General features: G+C 34.9%; 1 protein-coding gene across 1 annotated transcript; it reads left to right on the top strand.

The window, feature by feature from the left end:
• Window positions 1-88: 88 nt before the first annotated feature.
• Window positions 89-14,511, top strand: LOC102807997 (N-alpha-acetyltransferase 50-like). The gene is made up of 5 exons (XM_085499181.1): window positions 89-199; window positions 2,004-2,140; window positions 5,616-5,738; window positions 7,881-7,947; window positions 13,726-14,511. Exons 1-5 carry the CDS (start codon window positions 192-194, stop codon window positions 13,907-13,909), a joined length of 519 nt encoding a protein of 172 aa, XP_085355307.1. The 5' UTR covers window positions 89-191; the 3' UTR covers window positions 13,910-14,511.
• Window positions 14,512-21,308: the final 6,797 nt, after the last annotated feature.

Below are 21,308 nucleotides of genomic sequence, written 5' to 3'. Positions count from 1 at the left end.
ATTATATCTGAAATTAAAATGTTAAACATTGATGCTCGTTTTGTTTTTTTGATTGTTTTAAAATAATATGTCGGTCATTTTTGACGCATGCGCAGTATTTCCCCGGGAATTTCTACCGTTCTGTGTCGGTTCGACCTTTGACAAACAAATTAATAGAAAATAGACACATTTTGCGAAGATCACACCACGAGATGACGAGGTAGGTACTTTCAAAGAGGGCAAGAAATGAATTATCAGCAGGAGTCGCCACTAAACGAGACTTTTCACTGTTTCGTGCGCCATTTTCACGTGTCAGGAACACATGTTCTGTTTCTGTCGTCAACGTCGTTTTTATCATGCCGTGGTGTCATCGTCAATCACAGTGCTACTGCATCACGGTTCAGTGTCTGTGGCGCTTTAAACTTATAATATTTATTCTGCTCTTTTGAAAACTCGATTAAATATAAAGAATTTTTTTTTTTTCAATATTGGCCACCTCGACCCCAAAACCATCGGGACTGGCGTTCATTGGTCACGTACACACCAAACGTTACGTAACAGCCCATTAGCATAAGGCCAGAAAGAACTGTATATTTTTTGTAGATGGGTAACAAGAATGTGTACATATTTCTGGTAACAGTTCCTTGTTCACAGTCCTTAACAACAGGTGAAAATAAGCAAGGGTGAAATTAAAAGTTGTCTATCCGTTGAACTGGTTAATAAAGAATAACATAGCCCTGAGTACAGTTATATAGGTTGGCTTCCTTCTGCTGATCATTCGGCCCCCACAGTCCTGAGAAGTCGCATAGACAGAGGATTCGACACCCGCCTATAAATTTATGGCGGAAAACCGTTCTGCAGTTTTCATAATTGTAACCAGTTAAAACATCTATCGACCAATCTAGCGATCACAAATACCTTTATTGTGGCAGAAAAATTAACCTACAGCACTGGAACGTTGGCGAAAGCTAGTTTTGCACAACAAAACAAACAAAACATTTTGTTAATAAATACGTCAAGAACAAGATGGCGGCGTATATTTTTGGTTAAAGTTGGAAAATGACGATTTGATCGACCCTAGTGGGAAATCTTATGTAATTTCGCTTCCAGTTAGGGTATTTAGAATAGTTAGACGTATCGACCTACTTATTTTTTAACTGCAAAGCTGAATGCCTTTTAAATCGCTCGATACATTCCTTCACAATAGTGTTGAATTCCCAGTCTATGTGACTTCTCAGGACTGTGGGGGCCGAATGATCAGCGGAAGGCCAACCTACAGGACTGTACTCGGGACTAAGAATAACAGTGCCTGACCCAATTGATGATCTAAATGCCCCTCGGAGGATCAATTACAACATATTATTTGAAATCTAATTATTAATTTTGCCTCATTATTATTCCTTAAAAACTCTCAAAAGCAATTTCTGGATATTAGCATCTGTGAACTATTCCAGATGGTCAGTGAAAACTTTGTATTTATTGACCTGTCAAAAGGAACAGGGTATTTGTCGCTTGTCCAAGCTAAAATCATCCTGTCAGACAGGTGGACAGGCCTTAATTCCACTGGTACAGGAAATTTGTACATTTAACAGTTTCTAAAGTGTGAAATTTGTGAGTTACCGTAGATGGATTCCCTGCCATTTGGACAACTGAATAATAACTGGCTTGCCTTAACAAACTAAGGTATATAGTATAAAACAGGCAACATACATGTCAGGCAAACTTTGTCAGCTAAACAAGTCTTCAACAGGAGCTTGACCAGGTATAAAATTGGAGGGAATTTAAAAATGAGATGAGAGATGTACAATAATTATTGAGATGAGAACGAAATTGATGTGGTAGTGATAAATTATGTGAGGGCCAAGTAAAGCAAAGAGTATGTAAAGATCTGACTCTTCTTTTGACCCCCTGGTTCAGCATTATACCTTTGTCATCAAAAATACCTCCATCAACCCTGAATTTATGACACTGCAGCATTGCAATATTGAAATGTTGAATTATTATTGCTGCTGTTTTCATTTCAGAGGTAGGATAGAACTTGGGGATGTTACCCAGCATAATATCAAGCAGCTGAAGCGTCTCAACCAAGTTGTCTTCCCAGTGTCTTACAATGATAAATTCTACAAAGATGTCTTAGAAGTTGGAGAGCTGGCAAAACTAGGTTTGTATTTTTTTTTCATCACTAGTCTAGTTGAAATTCTATTCTGAAAATATGTAAGACTGAATACCACTGTTCCCTTTAATTTGTTTGAATCTTGAAAATACTGTGAAAATTTGCCCATTTTATAACAAAATGCATGGAAAGTTTCTCGAAAGACAAAATTTCACTGAGAAACTACAAAATTGAGCAGAATTAAGGCTCAGAGGGAACACTGCTGAATACAACTAATTGCATGATTTTGTTACTATGTTGCTGAAAACATTGCCCATGGAGAGAATGTTTTTCTATAAAGTAATTATAGTTTTATCTATAAATCTACAAAGATGCATTTTCATAATTTCTGACAACAGATTCGATGTCATACTTTACCCATAATCCTTTGCTTGAGACTCTAGATGGCTGACTACAAAATACTGACGAAAAGTTGAATATTTAAAGAATAAAAAGTGATATAAAAAAACTGTAAATTGCATTCTCTTACATTTGTGGAGCTTTTTCTTGAGGGGTCATTATGTTGTTTGGCTTGACTTTTCTTTTAATTAATACCATAGTACATTGAGTCTCACTTGGTCTTTTGCAGAAGCAAAAATATTGTTACATCCTGTGACGTGAATTTCCATAGCTGACACATTTTCCCTCAACCCAAACAATTTATGTAAATTGAAATGTATTAAAGTGAGAGAGTCGTCATCTGCACATGTGGCAGATGGCCATAGCGTGTCGTTGTTTATAGATAAGTCTACCCTTGAACCTTCAAGTTTTTTTGCCACGAGTTGTCACTTGGGACGCAATTATCACACATGTGCTGGTGACAATCGTATGCTTTAAAGTACATAATACCTATTGTTCAAAAAGGAAGTAGGTTTAAATGAACCTCTTCAAACAAACAGCCCTCATATGGAAGCACTTGTATGGGTCACTTTATTTTGTTTGTATGACCCCTCTATGTAGGTCACATATCCTGGTACTTTATTCATGACACATGGAGCCGGGAACAGCCACTGGTGGGGCTGTATACAATCAAGACTTCATTGAGGCTGGTCTTTGCTCATAAGATTTGAGTGTAAAATGCAGAAACAGTTGTTAAATTTAGTGACCAGTATAGTATGACAGAAAGCGTTTACAGTTTCAAATAACTACAATAGACAGAGTGGGGGGTCAAGACCAAATATACACAATTCTGGCGTTTCATACTAATTGCTTTCTATTAATAATTTCACTTTCAAATATTATTCATGAGATATGTCTATGTCATTACATCATTAGAGGTTATTAGCATATAGTGTACGCATTGCGCATGCTTCAAGCACTTTTTCCATATTTCACAACGTATGCGTCATCACAGTGAGGTCAATTGAAGTTTATGTTCCATGCTACGTAAAATTCAGCATCGTCAATGAGGTTTCACCATATTGATGGTGCTGAAGGTTGTGTTTGTATTGGAAGACCACACATAAGCGACGCTACCAGATATGTACAACAGCTAACAAGCCACACCAACCCGGTAACTGCTGAAGATTTGTACACACTCCGACCAGGTCATAGGCTGTAATGTGCAATTACATTTCTGGTTTCCCCATAACTCTGGGTAAACTACTGTATACATAGTTGTTAACGTTGTGATTCATCCAATTGTTACTATGTTACAGTAAAGTGGCATGTATTTTATCAGAACTCAGGGTAGTCCTATAGCCTAGGACAGATGAAATTAGGGAAACTGAATGCGCAAATAGTGGTCTCACATCAGACCCACCATGTTCACCACTGCTATTCTAATTTTTTTTTAGCTCCGCTTATGAGTCGGTTGTTGTCGTGGATGCTTATCCACTTGTGTTTTTCCTCATTGATTCATATTTGTCGTTGTTTATTCAGTTTTATTCTTTCGTATTCATAATTTAGTTATATTATTAGATCATGTTTTGCTTTATCTATTCGTCTTTATTTTGTTCAATTACATGCTATATTAGCTGAGATACAACAATTGAAAGTTGTTACATGCCTGAAACTATACCGGAATGCATGTATCTCTATTGTAAAGAAACACAGATTCGGTTTACATAAGCCATTTAATAATAATCAACAGACAGCACGAACGCAATAGGAATCAGTTGCAAGGTCGATTTTAAGCCGATGTATCAATTTTGAAAACCTATCACTGTGTCTCCCTCTTATTTTTAATCAATAGGTGTGAGTCCTACTGAACCCTATAAAAGGGGCATTCATCAGTTGCCTTCTTGTTACATTGTAGTTTCTTTGTTGCAACATCACCATAATAAACAATGTATTGTTTAAATGTACATTACTCTGACTTTATTATACTCTACGATCCAATGCATGCAGTTTGAAGCTGATCGAATGTGAGCGAATATCACCCACAGTTGTTGGCGTCCACATCATCTTTTTAGCTCTGCTGTCGACTTTGTCAAGCGGCGCTTATCATATAAGAGAGTGCCAAAGGCGTGTAGCGGCGAGGGAGGGTCTGGGGGGGAAAAAGTTTTGAAATTTAGATGCCTTTAGATGCAATCTGGGGCGTTTCCCCAGCGTAAATCTTGGCAACCTCAAGGCAATTTTTATCACAAAATGCACCAGCAATGGAAAAAATCGACAAGATTTTTTTTATCCTATTTGAACTACAAAAACAAATTAATCGCCCGACTGCACCAGTCTATTGCTTACCTAACGCATTGACTTACGTTGACGTCATGTTAAGATTGCATTAGGACCGTGCCAATGCCTCGTTAACGCAGGTTAGCTTTGAGTTAACGCAAGCATCTCATTAACTTTGATAGCTTTGTTTGCATGCAAATGAAGAGAACAATAGTGTTCTTTTTTGCTTGCGTCGTTGGCAAAAATGTGTGCATTTAGTTCACACGCGATTTGGTAAAATACTGACTAACGTAAAGTTGATTTTTGTACAAATTCGGTAATCATTCGTTTCTTAGATATACCAATTCAGTCTGACAATAACACCTTTGATTTGTGTTAAGTAAAAGAAGCCTTTCGCAAACCAAACAGACGTGATGTGCCGTTTATGCATGTATTTTTATGTAATGTTAGCATTATTCTGCATCTCTGTGCAAAATTGGGGTCTGACTGCCTTGTTTTGGAAGCCATTCCAAAATTCAATATTTGCTCTAAATTGGCTGCTATTCTCTGTTCCCATTAAAATTAGTCTTTGCCATTAATTATTTTTTTGAGAATTGAACTCCAAGCAGTACAATCTATTCTTCAAATTATCAAGTAAAGTGAGATTCAAGAAAATTGTGATTAAAATTATTTTTAATATTTTCTCCTATCTCCTTGAACTATTGAGGAAATGATTTATCATAAAATTAAAGGTTCATGTGAAAAGTCTCATCTTCATGACGACATTTCTGGCATTTGATGTTGACATGTGGTAATGGTATTATTCATCATGGATGACATGGCATATGCGTTATAAATGAAGTTAATATAATATTTTTTTTGCATACAGCGTATTTCAATGATATTGTTGTTGGTGCTGTTTGTTGTCGTATTGACACAACTGAAGATGGACAGCGTAGACTGTATATCATGACACTTGGATGCCTTGCACCTTACAGGAGGCTTGGAATTGGTAAGTCGTTAAATTAAAATTTGCAATTTTAGATCATTCGAAAAACTATATTAAGGTCTTTGGACAAGGGAGTATTATGTGAAATATTTGGTTTGTGGAAAGCAATTAATGATTCATATGTATTTAGAAGTAAATCTTTGTCAGTTTGCATTCATTGGAGTACTAAAAAAGTAATAGCAAGCAGAAGCTTGAATAATTCCAATGTTTGCTCAGATGCACTGAAAAGCTTTGAAATTGTTTTGAGTGTTTATTGAATAATTACCCCTATTGACTGAAGAGATCATCAAAAATGTCATTGGCTTTATGAAGATCTCAGTGTGCAACTTTAATACTGTATTGTGAGTATGCTGTTAGCAATTTTTGAATTTATTGTCATTGTTATTTCTCATCTCTTTGCAGTGTTCTCCACAATCCAAATTAGCTGGTGGGTGGCCTAATTAGCATAAATTTGCATATTAATTTGCATATCATTTACATACAGCATTCTCGCATTTATGACATGAACTGCAATACACACTAAGTTATTTACTATTCTCTTTTTAATTTAATTTAATTGGAACATGTTACAATTTTTTGAAATACAAACAGATTGGTCACTATCAATATTTACGAAATGCAAAAAGTTTGAAATCGGTGATTTATGCGTTCGCAAATTATTCTGCGTTCATGAAATGCAATTCGAGTAACTAAGAGCAAGTACAAAACATAATTGAGTTATAAGGTAGAAAATATACGAGATGATTTGCCCACGAAGCCAAAACAGACAATTTGTCAAAACAAAATCCATAACATTTTTATTTGTGGCATCAGTACTCACCCGTGCCGACGGACGGTAAGATGCATTTACGCATGTACGGCCACGATACGTTGCGTTTTCACACATTGTTTTGGAATTCAAGAAAAAAATGCTAGCAATCGGCAAAATAAAAGAATCTGATATGTTCTCGAAAGATTAGACATAAAAAATAGATAAATTGAAAAAAGTACGTGGAAAAGATAACTAAAATATTATTCAATTACAAATACTCGCGGTAAACTAATCCAGCAGCCATGTTTGATGTTTATTACCGCTTTCCGAATTCAGTACACGAACACCCAGAATGCGCTGTTCCCCTATGCAACTTAGATACTAAATCGTTACAGCGCCAACAGCGGTGGGTAGCAGACGGTCGTTGAATGGGGTAGGCCAAAAGGTCATCAGTTTGCCTTCTCCATGCTGTTTTCACAATGAAAATTGAGCGAACGTTGTAAATACGGCTAGAATTTAAATTTTTGTTCGAGTTTACATGCAATCTGCTAATATATTTGTTTATTTTCTGTGCATATACAATTCGTTCGTATTTACTTCTTTCTTTCGTGATCGGAAGACGATTATTAAAAATACAGCTGTAAATTGAAACCACTGTAGTTGCGTATCGTGAGCAATAAGTGGCAACAATGTCGGGCGACAATGAATTCAAGCGATTGACACATTGCCATGAATACACTTGATAACTGCTTGCAGACTTCCAATGGACATTGTTTATGTTTGGACTGTTGAAACAATAGCAAAATAAAGGGTTGGGCAACTACTCTTTTGTTTAGGCTTGGGAAGAACAATGCAAGCCATTTACAAATAATTTCAGCTGGATGTACGTTGGTGGGCGGGTGTTGAGAGTTACTGGGCGGCCGTAAAACTTGATGGGCGGGCCGCCCGCCTAAAACCCCTTGTGGAGAACACTGCTTTGTGTGTACAAATTGCATCTGATATGATAGTACATATAGTGCCTCAGAAATAATACTCTATACTATGTTTGGGACCAAGTAAAATGTCCAGTGACTATCTTCTGATTATGACTGCAATTAATGCATGATGTGCATTTCTCTATCAACCTGGTACGCACAAAATGCTGAATAACCTACAGACCTTGACGAAAGCTACCTGGAAATATAAGTTGGTGGAACTAATTGTGTTGTGCAACTTGCAACCATTTCTCTACCAGTGCAAAATGTTAATCCTGATGAATTTGCCACCTTTTTCTTAAAAGTTTACGAATGACCTAAAACACAGTGACAATACACAGGGACGACATGACACAGCTGCTGACTTGTATCACAACTACTAGTACTTTTGATAATATTGTCTTTATTTTGTTACCATAGGAACAGTGATGTTGAACCATGTTCTCAAATATTGTGAAAAGGATGGGAATTTTGATAACATATTTTTGTAAGTACCATAAAAAAATCACTTATCAGGTGGCCGCAGCATTTGTGTCATTTGGGGAAAAACTAATGGGGTTAAAGTTGAAACTTTAAGTTGCTTGCCCAAGGATAGGTTGAAAAATATGTAGGCACTATTTAGAATAAAATTGTTGTTCATTTCATGGATATGTTTTAACTGTTTGAGTTTTTTTCCTGCCAAAATTTTGCTACATTTTTCCTATTTTCATGTACTTATATAAAAAAAAAATTGGAATAATTTACGAACAAATTTTATATTGGCTCCAGGTTTTGATCAAAATTTTGAAACAAAAATATGAAGTGGTTTGTCTGGTTTTTAGAATAACAAATTTATCACAGTAGCTGAAAGATTTTAGCTTTTTAAGGAAGCATTCAAAGTATGAATTGTGCAATTTCCTCTTTATTGTGTAAATTTATTCATCTACTGCTCTTATGTGATTTTATTATGAGAAGCATTATTATTAAAGACTCAAAAAATGAAGCAGATTCAATCACAGCATAGTCCAAAGCTATGTGTTAATTTGCTGCCCTTTTTGTTCACAAAAATTTCATTCAAAAGTACTATTATATTCAATAAAACTTGTTAGCTCCGCTGTCAACTTTGTCGAGCGGAGCTTATCATATGAGTGATTGTTCGTCGTCGTCCATGTCAATGTTTTACTTTTTCGACTTCTTCTTGAAAACTGTAAGCCTGAATGCTTTGATACTTGGTGTATATGTACCTTGGGTAGACCTCTCTCAGATTTGTTCATTTTGTAATGATATCTTTAATTCTCTAATTTTGGTGAATATTTTTGTCATTTTTGGTAAAAAGTGATATTTTCGACTTCTTGTTGAAAACCGCAAGTCCAATTGCTTTGATAATACATATATAGGTACTACATGTGGACCTCTCTCAGATTTGTTCAATTTGTAATGATATCTTTAATTCTCTAATTTTGGTGAATATTTTTGTAATTTTTGGTAAAAAGTGATATTTTTGACTTCTTGTTGAAAACCGCAAGTCCAATTGCTTTGATATTACATATATAGGTACGACATGTGGACCTCTCTCAGATTTGTTCATTTTGTAATGATATCTTTAATTCTCTAATTTTGGTGAATATTTTTGTCATTTTTGGTAAAAAGTGATATTTTCGACTTGTTGAAAACCGCAAGTCCAATTGCTTTGATATATTATACATATAGGTACTACATGTGGACCTCTCTCAGATTTGTTCATTTTGTAATGATATCTTTAATTTTCTAATTTTGGTGAATATTTTTGTCATTTTTGGTAAAAAGTGATATTTTCGACTTCTTGTTGGAAACTGTAAGTCCAATTGCTTTGATAATACATATATAGGTACTAAATGTGGACCTCTCTCAGATTTGTTCATTTTGTAATGATATCTTTAATTCTCTAATTTTGGTGGATATTTTCGACTTCTTGTTGAAAACCGTAAGTCCAATTGCTTTGATAATACATATATAGGTACTACATGTGGACCTCTCTCAGATTTGTTCATTTTGTAATGATATCTTCAATTCTCTAATTTTGGTGAATATTTTTGTCATTTTTGGTAAAAAGTGATATTTTCGACTTGTTGAAAACCGCAAGTCCAATTGCTTTGATATATTATACATATAGGTACTACATGTGGACCTCTCTCAGATTTGTTCATTTTGTAATGATATCTTTAATTTTCTAATTTTGGTGAATATTTTTGTCATTTTTGGTAAAAAGTGATATTTTCGACTTGTTGAAAACCGCAAGTCCAATTGCTTTGATATATTATACATATAGGTACTACATGTGGACCTCTCTCAGATTTGTTCATTTTGTAATGATATCTTTAATTTTCTAATTTTGGTGAATATTTTTGTCATTTTTGGTAAAAAGTGATATTTTCGACTTGTTGAAAACCGCAAGTCCAATTGCTTTGATATATTATACATATAGGTACTACATGTGGACCTCTCTCAGATTTGTTCATTTTGTAATGATATCTTTAATTTTCTAATTTTGGTGAGTATTTTTGTAATTTTTGGTAAAAAGTGATATTTTTGACTTCTTGTTGAAAACCGCAAGTCCAATTGCTTTGATATTACATATATAGGTACGACATGTGGACCTCTCTCAGATTTGTTCATTTTGTAATGATATCTTTAATTCTCTAATTTTGATGAATATTTTTGTAATTTTTGGTAAAAAGTGATATTTTCGACTTGTTGAAAACCGCAAGTCCAATTGCTTTGATATATTATACATATAGGTACTACATGTGGACCTCTCTCAGATTTGTTCATTTTGTAATGATATCTTTAATTCTCTAATTTTGGTGAATATTTTTGTCATTTTTGGTAAAAAGTGATATTTTCGACTTCTTGTTGAAAACCGTAAGTCCAATTGCTTTGATAATACATATATAGGTACTACATCTGGACCTCTCTCAGATTTGTTCATTTCATGATGATATCTTTAATTCTCTAATTTTGATGAATATTTTTGTCATTTTTGGTAAAAAGTGATATTTTCGACTTGTTGAAAACCGCAAGTCCAATTGCTTTGATATATTATACATATAGGTACTACATGTGGACCTCTCTCAGATTTGTTCATTTTCTAATGATATCTTCTGTTCTTTAATTGCCATGTGCATTGCTAACAGCAGAGCTTTCTCAGCCGACAGGCTGCTTGTTTGTCTGTAGAGCTGAATACATTCATTGATGTGAAACTTTCACAGATTAATCTAATCTAATTTAGTTAAAAATTAATTTTCAAAAACTTTGGTATTAAGGTAGAGATGCAGTTTACCTGACAGGTATCTTAATTAGTTAATTAGGAAACCAAGATTCCACAAAACTATATATTTTCAGTAAGCTTGTTGTATGAATTTTAAAATTTTGTTAGTATTTTTTTTTATGAACACTGTAGTTTGAAATATGCACAAAAATGTGCTTTTTTGGTCAAAAGTGATTTAAAAAAAAAATAGCTTCTAAACCATGCTTCTGTTTCCTGTCAAAATTGGTTTATTTATTATGAAGAAAATGCCAGTCTTGAAAACTGTCTACCAGTTGTCAATTTTACAGGGCAGCATCTCAAATTTAACTACTTCAAGTTTATGTACGATTGTTGTAACACTGTTCAACCAAAAACAATACCCCAACGGCATTTTGAAAATAAACACATTGTCAATCATTTGTGAAAATTTCAAAACAAAAGGTGAAAGCGTCTAGGAGCTATTTTTTTTTAAATTCTGGGATGTACACTAAAAAGAAGCTGAGATAATTGCTAATTTGCATAACAATTCAATAAGTAAGAAGTTTGCTAATGCTCATAATTAAAATGGCTGTAACAGTTCCAAATTTAAATGTATTATCGTTTTGTTAAAAGTTAAATGAAGTGCATAATATGGAGATCCCGTCATTTCCTTTTTTCACCATGTTTCTTTTTTATTGCTAGGAAAGGATTGACCAGCTTAGTTGTTAGTCCAAGAAAATTGTTCAGCTTGGAATGTGTTTGAATCCCTCATTAGTATGCAAGAATGTAGGAATGTACCAAGAAAATTGTTTTTCTGTAGTAAATTGTAGTGTATTGTATTTATGAAAGGTCAAAAAGTGCATGGAGATTTTATGAAAATGTGTGGATGTTAACAGAATGATGTCATGTGGTCACAGTTACGTAATAAATGGACTATTTTGGACATAGCTATAAAATGTGTCACCAAAGTACTGACACGTGTGCATGATTCCAATAGTTTGTGCTGTGAAGAAACTCCATTAGAAAATAAGTATTGTGTAATTTGTAGTGAGTACTTTTTTGATGGATTGAATTTACAAATGACGAGTTATTTTGTTATACCATCACTTGAATTATGTGTTACGAATTTCTGATAGTTTAGGCTTTGTGTTCTTGCGAACGGGAAGACATTAAACTGTTGTACAGTAGACATTGATAAAAGCGAAAGTTGTGAAATCATGGTACTGTTTTGGCATTATACGACTTGCAGCTCCCTTTTGATGGATTTTATGTGACTGGCCATGTTATCAAACTGTAGTATTATGTAAATCTGCCCCGGAAAGTTTAAATTGCCATTTTCACCCTGCGTTTAGCGTGGAGTCGTCATCTAAGTGTGCACAATTGTTCGTCTCGTGTTCCCCGGTGCATTTATAAATCCTTTTTGACTTTGGGGGACTTTGTGTGACTGACCGTGGTGTTTGTAAACTTTAGTCGAATTTTTAGTAGTGTGTATTAAATCTGCCACAACGTGGAGTTGCCATCGTCTCTCATTTAAATACGTTTGTGCCTCAATGAGGACTGAAAAGTGATTTTCAATTACTTCGTCTGTTATAAATCAACTGTGTTAGCTTCCTTCGAACTTTCTATTGCCAACGGAATTATGTCTACTACACTCGGCGGTGTAGTTCGTATGGATCTTCTTGTATGAAACGCACTTGATAAAAAATAAAATTAATTCTTTTTTTCTATTAGATTTGAGTGATTCTCAAAGAATTGAAAGTGAGATCATTGATCGGAGAGAAGAAATAAAATTTTATTCTATGTATAACCTTGTTTCTCATCTGCGCGAGACTTCGGTACTTTGATTATGAAACTCTCACGAAAATGCAACTTGGGTTTGTTATGCGGCGCCGAAAAAAAAATGAAGATAAAAATAAGTTTCTTTTAGCAATTTTTTGCGCTTACAAGTCGGCGGGCGTGAGAAATTACGCTGAAATAAAATTTTATTTTTATTTCTATTTCGGCTCCTGTTCATTCGGTGGGTTTGTGAAACAAGGGATAATAAAAGTCTGGCCTAAACAGCGGTTTGGCTGCGACCATGCATTTAGTCAATGTCGACCGTTTTTCTCGAATTGGTTGATTGTCATAGCAACTTGCGCTAAGTACAATTTAACGACTAGACCGGAGTTGAACAGTAGTCATTTCTAACATGATTATTTAATTTAGTTTAATTCCTTCAGTTAAAATTTGAGTTTCCAAAATAAATAATACGTACCCTCATGTATACTTCAAGTTTTTATTAAAACAAAGTTAAAGTCTTTGAATTTGCTTTTCTGTCTGTTCGCCAATGCTCCAAAACACACTTTTAAAACTCTTATTTGCCCAGCATCGAGATGGCTCTGCCAACTCTTGTTATTTATGTACAGCCTTGCTAAATCTTGCTAAGCATTCAAAAGAGATCATGTTTGCACCTGTTATCTATATTTCAAAATCGTTTTTTGAGTATGTTTCACTATTCACAATTCTACAAAATTTTAAGTCTATAGCCAAGACTGTTTGGATAATAAAAAGCAAAAAAAAAATCACTTCCAAGTGCCCACAAACCTGCATCTCTATCTTAACTTAATTAGAATCATGAGCAAGTTGTTTCACTTTCACAATGTATTAATTACCCGGTATGTGTAAAACATGGCAAACATCTCACATGAAAGCTTCTACAGTTAGCCAAAGTAATTGGAGGAAAAAAATTATTAGCAGGCAGGTGTTAAATCACGATACGTAATTGCAAGTTTGAAATTTTACTATTTAAAGTGCGACAGTCGTCGTGCTGCATCCTGTTTGATACAAGTCCCATATTGAATTACACAATGTGTGTAAATAACAAGTTTGTTTATATGAAATCTGAACATGCACTGCACAACCACCATCGGCCTTTAACATTGTGACAGTGTTATCAAGTAGTCACAGTGACTATGCAGTCTTGCTAGAAAAGTTCACCAAAATGTGATTTGCGTTAATCCTTTTTTTTTCATCTCTTCACAGACATGTTCAAATAAATAATGATTCGGCGATATCCTTCTATGAAGACTGCGGATTTGATATCATAGAGACGAAGAAACACTACTATAAAAGGATAGAACCCTCAGATGCACATGTACTGCAGAAAAATCTACGTGAACCTAAAACAAAGACTGCAACGACGGCCTCAAGTGAAAGCTCCTCATAGTGTGACCTGCGGTTTTCTGTGCTATTCAGGGAAGTCAACTGTAAACATCCTCATATCAATTTCTGTTTTTCCCTGTGTTTTGTTTTCTCAGCACAAGAGAAAAGGAAAGGAAATAGAATGTAAATAAAGTAAGAAGCGATGGGTAATGTATGTTAGGGCAGTGACTGAGACTACTCGTCTGTGCAGCTGTTTTGATATTTTGAATCTCCCCCCCCCCCCTCCCCTCCCGATGACAATAAGACGAATACTTGACTCCCAAAATGTCATGCATCCTGGTATACACAAAGGTATAAATTCAGTATTAATGAGAATTTTGTTTTCCTCAATGAAAGCAATAGTTATTTATTTAAAAAAAAAATCTTCACTGTGGCAACAAATGAGGTATAATGTAAAATACTTTATTTTAGCTCCAATTAATTTTTGATGAAAAAACTTTTTCTGTTTTGTATGGAATTTATTTTCACTGATTTTTGACAAGTTTAATGTAAAATATAGGAAAAAGGGTATACTAGTTATTTACAGTAATATAATAACCACATAGAGTGCCAGGATATGTGACCTTTAGGAGTCCTGCATAAGGCTCATTAAAAAATTTGAAATAAGATGTTGTATAATTCCTGTAAAATCCCAATGTCTGATTTTGAATCTATGTTAGGATCACACCATTGTGTGTAGTGTGTAAAATTGAACAAAATCAACAAATAAATTAATTACCCTCAAAGCATTACTGGTATGTTACTATATTCATTCATAGTGTAAACAGAGTAGTTTGCACATTTTTTTGAATTGTTGATATTTACATCAATATGAGATTGTGGATGGAATTGTCATCTCCTGGAACAAAGTTCTGTTTTTAAATTACATTAGAAGCGCTCAGTAATATTTCCAGCAATTCACACTTGTCAATATCATAGTTGCATATTGATTCAAAACAACACCATTTAAATCTGACTGTTTCAAAGTGTGGATACTAACAGCAATGTCCCATTGGTATAATCTGTTAATAACGTTGAAAGCCTGTGCTTTTGATACGGTGTGGAGTGTTGAATATATTTGGCCCTCAACATGTTAATTAACTAAATAAATGACTTCCTTTGTTTATATTTTCAAACGCCATGTATGAATTTATACAAAACTACCTAAAAATTCTTATTTTTTTGTAAACATACATGTACTATCAAATATTAAATACACACACAAACATAATAATATTATTTTGGTAGTTGTATGTCTGTATTTACGATTGTTCATTTCTGTTAATGACTTGCGACTTCTATCAAGTGCCTCACACTGTGTACAAATCAAGATTAACATGACTCGCTAGTATTGTAGTTTCTCTTTTCTTTTTTAACTCAAGGACTTGTCATCTTGGAATTGGATTGTACTTTCTTTGAATTCATATTGTACCTTGTGACCATTGTACTGTTGGCTCAATCTGGGGTACTTGTCAATGAAATAACATATACCGTACTCGACCGCGTTAGCGCCCATGCCCAGGCAAGCGCCCACCCCCCACTTTTGCACAATTTTTATATTCGGGGTCACATTTGGCAAAGCGCCCACCCCTTCAAAATGCAACTAATTTAAAACTTGGTCTTGCGTAACGAATCTTGGTAATCGTTTTTATATGATACAGCGTGGATATCGACCGTTGTGAACATGTTGTGAATGCGTAGAACACGGTAACCGTGCGTAAACTACGCTTCAACAATGACCTGTTAATACAAGTAAAATGCGGTAAATATTTCATGCCATATTCAGTTTACCTCTCAGAAATGGTTAGTTACTAGTTTTTTGGAAAAACTATGTCGTTTATTCGCTGAAATCAATTCCAACAGATCGTACTTCGACATTGATAATTCACTTCCGCATTGCGTTACCGGAAAGTCTTCGGGAATTTCCGAAGAATTGCGTCAGTACAACACAGCATTGTGATGGGTTAATAACCAACTTGACCCATTAGGTCAAAGGATGCCACTGCAGGTGAAATCTGCAAATGCATCATGGCGGAAAGTGATTTGTGATGAAAGTTTGCGTACGATCCAACACCTTCGTCAGTGGAGATAATATGACAATTTTGACTTCGACTGTGTTGCAACAGACTCAAATGTTTTTAATTTCATAAATTCTGGTGGTACGTAATTAATATTGTAATAAAATGTGCATATTTTTTGTGATCATTTCTGTTTCATCATTGTGAAAATCAATGACGACTCAACTAATTTCGTAATTTGATTTCCCTCAAAGACGTAATCTGTTACTTGATGAATAAATTTTTTCATTTGCACTCTTTTTCAAGGGGGGTGCTCGGGTAAGCGCCCACCCCTAAAAAATCATGATTTTCTGAGTTGAGGCCCCTGGGCGCTAGCGCGGCCGAGTACGGTAATTGTTTAAAATATTTGTCATTGTAAACTTGTATTATGATTGATGATCAGCCAGTGATTATAAAACACGCACAGAACTAGTGTAATCTCTTTTAGAGTCATTCACCACCAACCCCCATAAAGTTTGCAAATGTAAAATGAACCAAACTATGTACACAACAGTGCACACGGTATTAAATTAAAATCATCTTTGTACTTTTGAAACAAAAATTGCATTTGCTCCAAATTTTCCAACCTTAGTTTGTGCATGTGTAAAAAAAGAGACTTGTTTCTCTTTGATCTTGATCTATTGTGAACAACTGTGGCTGAATGTACTTGCTATTCTGTGCTATAAAAAACACTGATCCTTTAAGTAAGTAAGGTTTAATATGCCTGGTATTATGCAAAAAAAACCATCGTTGATTAATTTGCAGATTTATGTATACTCTGCATTTATTCATATAGCGTTATTGCAGAACTTGAACTAGAGAGTTGAGATATAAAATAAAACGCACCTTGGCATTATAGGAATAACATCACTGCCAACTCATTGGATATCAAAGCATCACAAAGTTCAAACCCTGCTTGCTTATTTGGAGCATAAGAATATGAAATTTAAAGACAATTCAAACAGTTAGCAAAAGTATGCATTGCTGAATGTCACTACAGACGTGTACTACTATATCAAATATTTCACATAATAGTGCTAAGACCCCAATACAGCTGTAAGAATGATCTCCAATTGTAACAAAAATATTTAAGAAAGAAAGAAAGAATGACCGACTGACTGGCTGGCTCACTGAACCCAGATTGGGCCTATACAAAATTGAATGGCCACTACTGGTTTAATATTTTTTTCCCAATGCATATAGTGTTATTACAACCTTAGATTGAAATAAACTATAGGCGAAGTAGGGTTAGTACTTTAATATTAAAAAATCATAATCATTTTTATATAATTATTAAATTAAAATTGTTATTGTAGTGCATGTCCTATGAGTAAAGACACTTTCTACATTAATTCAGCTAATCGCCTAGTATGTATGCATGTATGCTCATTCTGTGGTGCACACTCTACTTTACAGGAGCTGATACCTAACCATATTTGCTCCATTAGACGCGCTTGTAACCAACAAATGCACAAAGTATGCGCTCAGACAGTACGCTGCCACATCGACCTGCGCGTCATAATATCATGCATATCATTTGGTCTATTCATTTCATTATCTGTTGTTCCATATCAACTGTATTCCCAAGAACAGAGCTTTAATAGATTCTGTACTCTCCTGTTTGATGCATATCTAACTAAAGTGAATAATCGGGTTAATGTATTATAAGGCCAAACAAAATGGGTTTTGCTTCTTGTCCTAGAAAACATTCAAAAAAAATGTAGCAATGTCATGGTTTTAATTTTCTATTTGTATGAAGATTATTTAATACCGCAGAAACATGCATCACATGTTGATACATGTTTTAACATTTATTAAATGGTGCTTATGCATCAGAGGTTGGATTTGGACTGGTTAAAACAGCGAACATTCCCTCATTCTACCATACATAGCACATTTTAACTAAGCATAATTGCAACAACAACAAAAATGCAAGATGCAGGTTTCAAACTGGCCGGCACAACAGGAAGCAAAACCTTGGTGGTGCTGATGTACGACAAGCCACGTTAACAAATTTTGTTTTTCTTAAAATTTACTTTTTTAAAAATAAATAAAAACAAGGCTCCTGTAGCTGAGATTACATGTATAAATTTACATGTACTTTATAGTTGATAAGAGTTGTCTTTACCTTTAGTTGATATGTTGAATAGATTTTGAATTTAATATTACTATCATGTAAGAAAAAAAAAACTAAATTTTGTACTCATTCTTGGAAAGTTTTCTGAAGAAGAAATAAATTTTTATAGCCAAGTTATAGTTATCTCTACTTTGTATGAGTGTGATATCCAATATTTCAAGTATGTTGTACACTTGTTGGCTCAAGCTAGAAGTCGCGTCAGTTATAAGTGTCCCTGACAGTGTTTCCTATAAGCCCTACATGCTTTCAACTTGATTGGCTGCTTCACCAAACTGGGCATAGAAGTCAAGTTTCATCATGTGCATAACTTAATGCTGAATGTCATGCATTAAAAGGCGGTAGTCGTCGTGCCACGCATGCGCGAGATATATGGGTCTTGTATAAACAAAAATGGCGACTTTGCAAATCAACGAGTACAAAATGAGACGTTACCAATCTTTGATTAGGTATTTTTAGGTGATTAGAAGGTATTGAAGAAATCACTGGCAGTAATTAGTGCAAGTCACGTCCAGGTAAAACCTCATACTTGTGATTTCCATTAGAAGAGCGTATTGGATTGTGGGGAAAATCAAAGCTCGTCAACACAAGTGTCGCACATGCGCAGCGCGACAACTGCCGTCCTTTAAAATTGAACTTTAGTGTCTTGGTGCCAAATTTGCTCAGAAAAAAGACTTGTCTCAAAGCTTCAATAGATATTCTTGAGGCAGCACAGTCACAGTACTTTAAGGTTATTAACTGCATGCTATGACCCTCAACACCCATTTCAGGAAATTCTATTGTTGAGGGGGACTGCTAGAACTAATAGATGCTTTATTATTGCAAATCGTCAGTATTACAGATCAACACTTGATTTTGGAAATGTTTAAAAAAAAGTTTGTCCAGATGTATTTTCAGGATGCTCGTATCAAACAGGACGTGATGCGTTAACCATCGTCCTTTCAATGTTCGAACCAATTACACAGTGGTTGGCAAGATTTAAAAATATAAATGCATGCCAATATCAAGTTAGTCAGTGGCAGGTTGTAGTTGTCAATGATCACAAGATTATCTATTGGGTATAATTTAGTTTTACGGATTCCATCAGATTATGTAGTACTGATAAATCAAGCTACATTTATCTAGTATATAACTCGAATTGATTTTTTTTTTCAAATTTCATTATTGAGAACGACAGGGTGATCCAAATGATTGCCATCAAGAAAAAAAAAGGAAAATTCATGTTTGGTGTTGCAGAAAAAATGTTGCATTCAAGTAAGTATAAAAAGTAGACACCACGAAAACACTGGTTGCACTCTTCCAGCCTTCATACCCACCCTCCAATAATTTCAAATACCTGTTACTATTCACAGAGCACAACTTTCAAGTAGATTCATTTGCAGCAGTGTTTTGAATTTAAACCATCTCTTTATTGCACTTTGCATTCGACATTGTATTTGATTTTTGCCCCTTGCTGCCACAAACTGCACCGAATAGAAAAATAAACCCCGGGAATAAATAACTACTGTGTTGAGCCACAGGGACTGTGGTTTAGCTGAATACTCGTACATTGTATAAGCGCCGATGCCAAACAGCGCCTCCAATATGTCGCAATACCTCGTCTCGTGGTGGCGCACTAATTGCATGTCAAAGGTACGCAGTCGATCGCCACCTGTTGGCGTCACGGTGCACACAAATCATTTGTGAAAAGGTTTGGCTCCATGTTAAAAGATAGGAAAACACCTGCAAGTGACATATAACAAATAAGTCTGTGACTGCGTTTTCCCCGACACTGTGTATCTTTGTTACTATATTGAAATTCAATCAACAATGGAAAATAGAGAATAATTTTACCAAGTCATTTCGACGGTGACATATTCTCGGAATCAGTACAACTTAAATCATCATTTTAGAAAACTCCTCAGATGTTTGTATTTTTTTTCGCGAAAAAAGTTCCCAAACATTAATCAGGTATCGAAAAATTAGGATTTGGACAACAATTGCCGGACATGGCGCCATATTTATACAAAACTTCCCCACTGGCCCGGCAATGACGTGATTTTAACAACAACCACTCAGGTTCGTTTTTTTATATACTCTGTAGTCGAGTAATACCTAAAACGATGACACAAAATAATGACGCTACCAGGTAACGAAGAGACTGACCTTTGACACACTATATCACCGTGACTACGTGCCAGAAAAACAGAATCAATACAAGGCTACTTAAAAGATTGTGCTAGATTGACTACATATATGTAATCCTAAAACCTGTCAATCAGACCAATCAGAGAGCAGCTTGTTGACAGGTTTTGTTCGACGTATTAAATTCTGCCTTCTATATATGCTTCGACTTAACTAGAAAAACATGTGGGCAAGATAACATCGATGTTTCCTACACAAATACTACTTTCAAGACAAAATATCTCTAAATTTAAAAACAAAAAACGTACGATTCTAGAAACAATACATGAATCATATAGTAAATATAGAGAGATATAGCTGGTAATACCAGCAGTTCTACGTGAAGCCAGGCTAGTACCGGTATTTATGAACGGTGGTCGTTTCCGATTTCTATTTTAACTCGGCTGGGTCACACACTCAAAGTTCATACACCACATAAAGGGTAACATACTTGAACGCAAATGGATATAGGAGTTCGGTCGACGGTCACAAAGATTACAAAAAACCGTTACTATCAACGTCCGCAAATACACATCATACTAGATTATAGTTCCTTTGATATGACTGGGGTACATTGTGCTTATAAACATCGAGATGTTTTGTAATGTGCTGAAACGTGTTAAAGAGACATCTGTAGATATCGTCGATCGATACTGTGTAATGCTGTTATGTATCTGGGATTATAATTTGTCGTCATCAAGAGTTAGGCATACCAGTACATCAGTATCATTCGATGAAATAGTCGTGGTTAGACATATACGGGCAAAGATTAACATTGATTCCATGTGTTTACACTGATATCGGCTAAACCTCAGACTGAGGCTAAACCTAGTTCTGTCACAGTCCGCTAGAGACCTACATTTAGTTCGGGCAAGGGTCGACCAAACTTACGAAAATTGTACAAATTTTCAGTCTTTCTAACTTGGATTTTTCAGTAGAATAAACCAGTGAGGTATACATTTTCGACGTGGTTATAAAACAATAACAATGCAATATTTGATGCCCTGACGTTGAAATGAAATGAAATAGGTATAATTATAATAGTGAATCTTTCAAATAGACATCAAAAA

This window comes from Saccoglossus kowalevskii, chromosome 5 (assembly GCF_978046115.1).
Source record: "Saccoglossus kowalevskii chromosome 5, keSacKowa6.1, whole genome shotgun sequence".
In the NCBI taxonomy this organism is placed as follows: domain Eukaryota; kingdom Metazoa; phylum Hemichordata; class Enteropneusta; family Harrimaniidae; genus Saccoglossus; species Saccoglossus kowalevskii.
The sequence above is the reverse complement of the archived record's forward strand: the minus strand, read 5'-3'. Positions and strand labels throughout refer to the sequence as shown.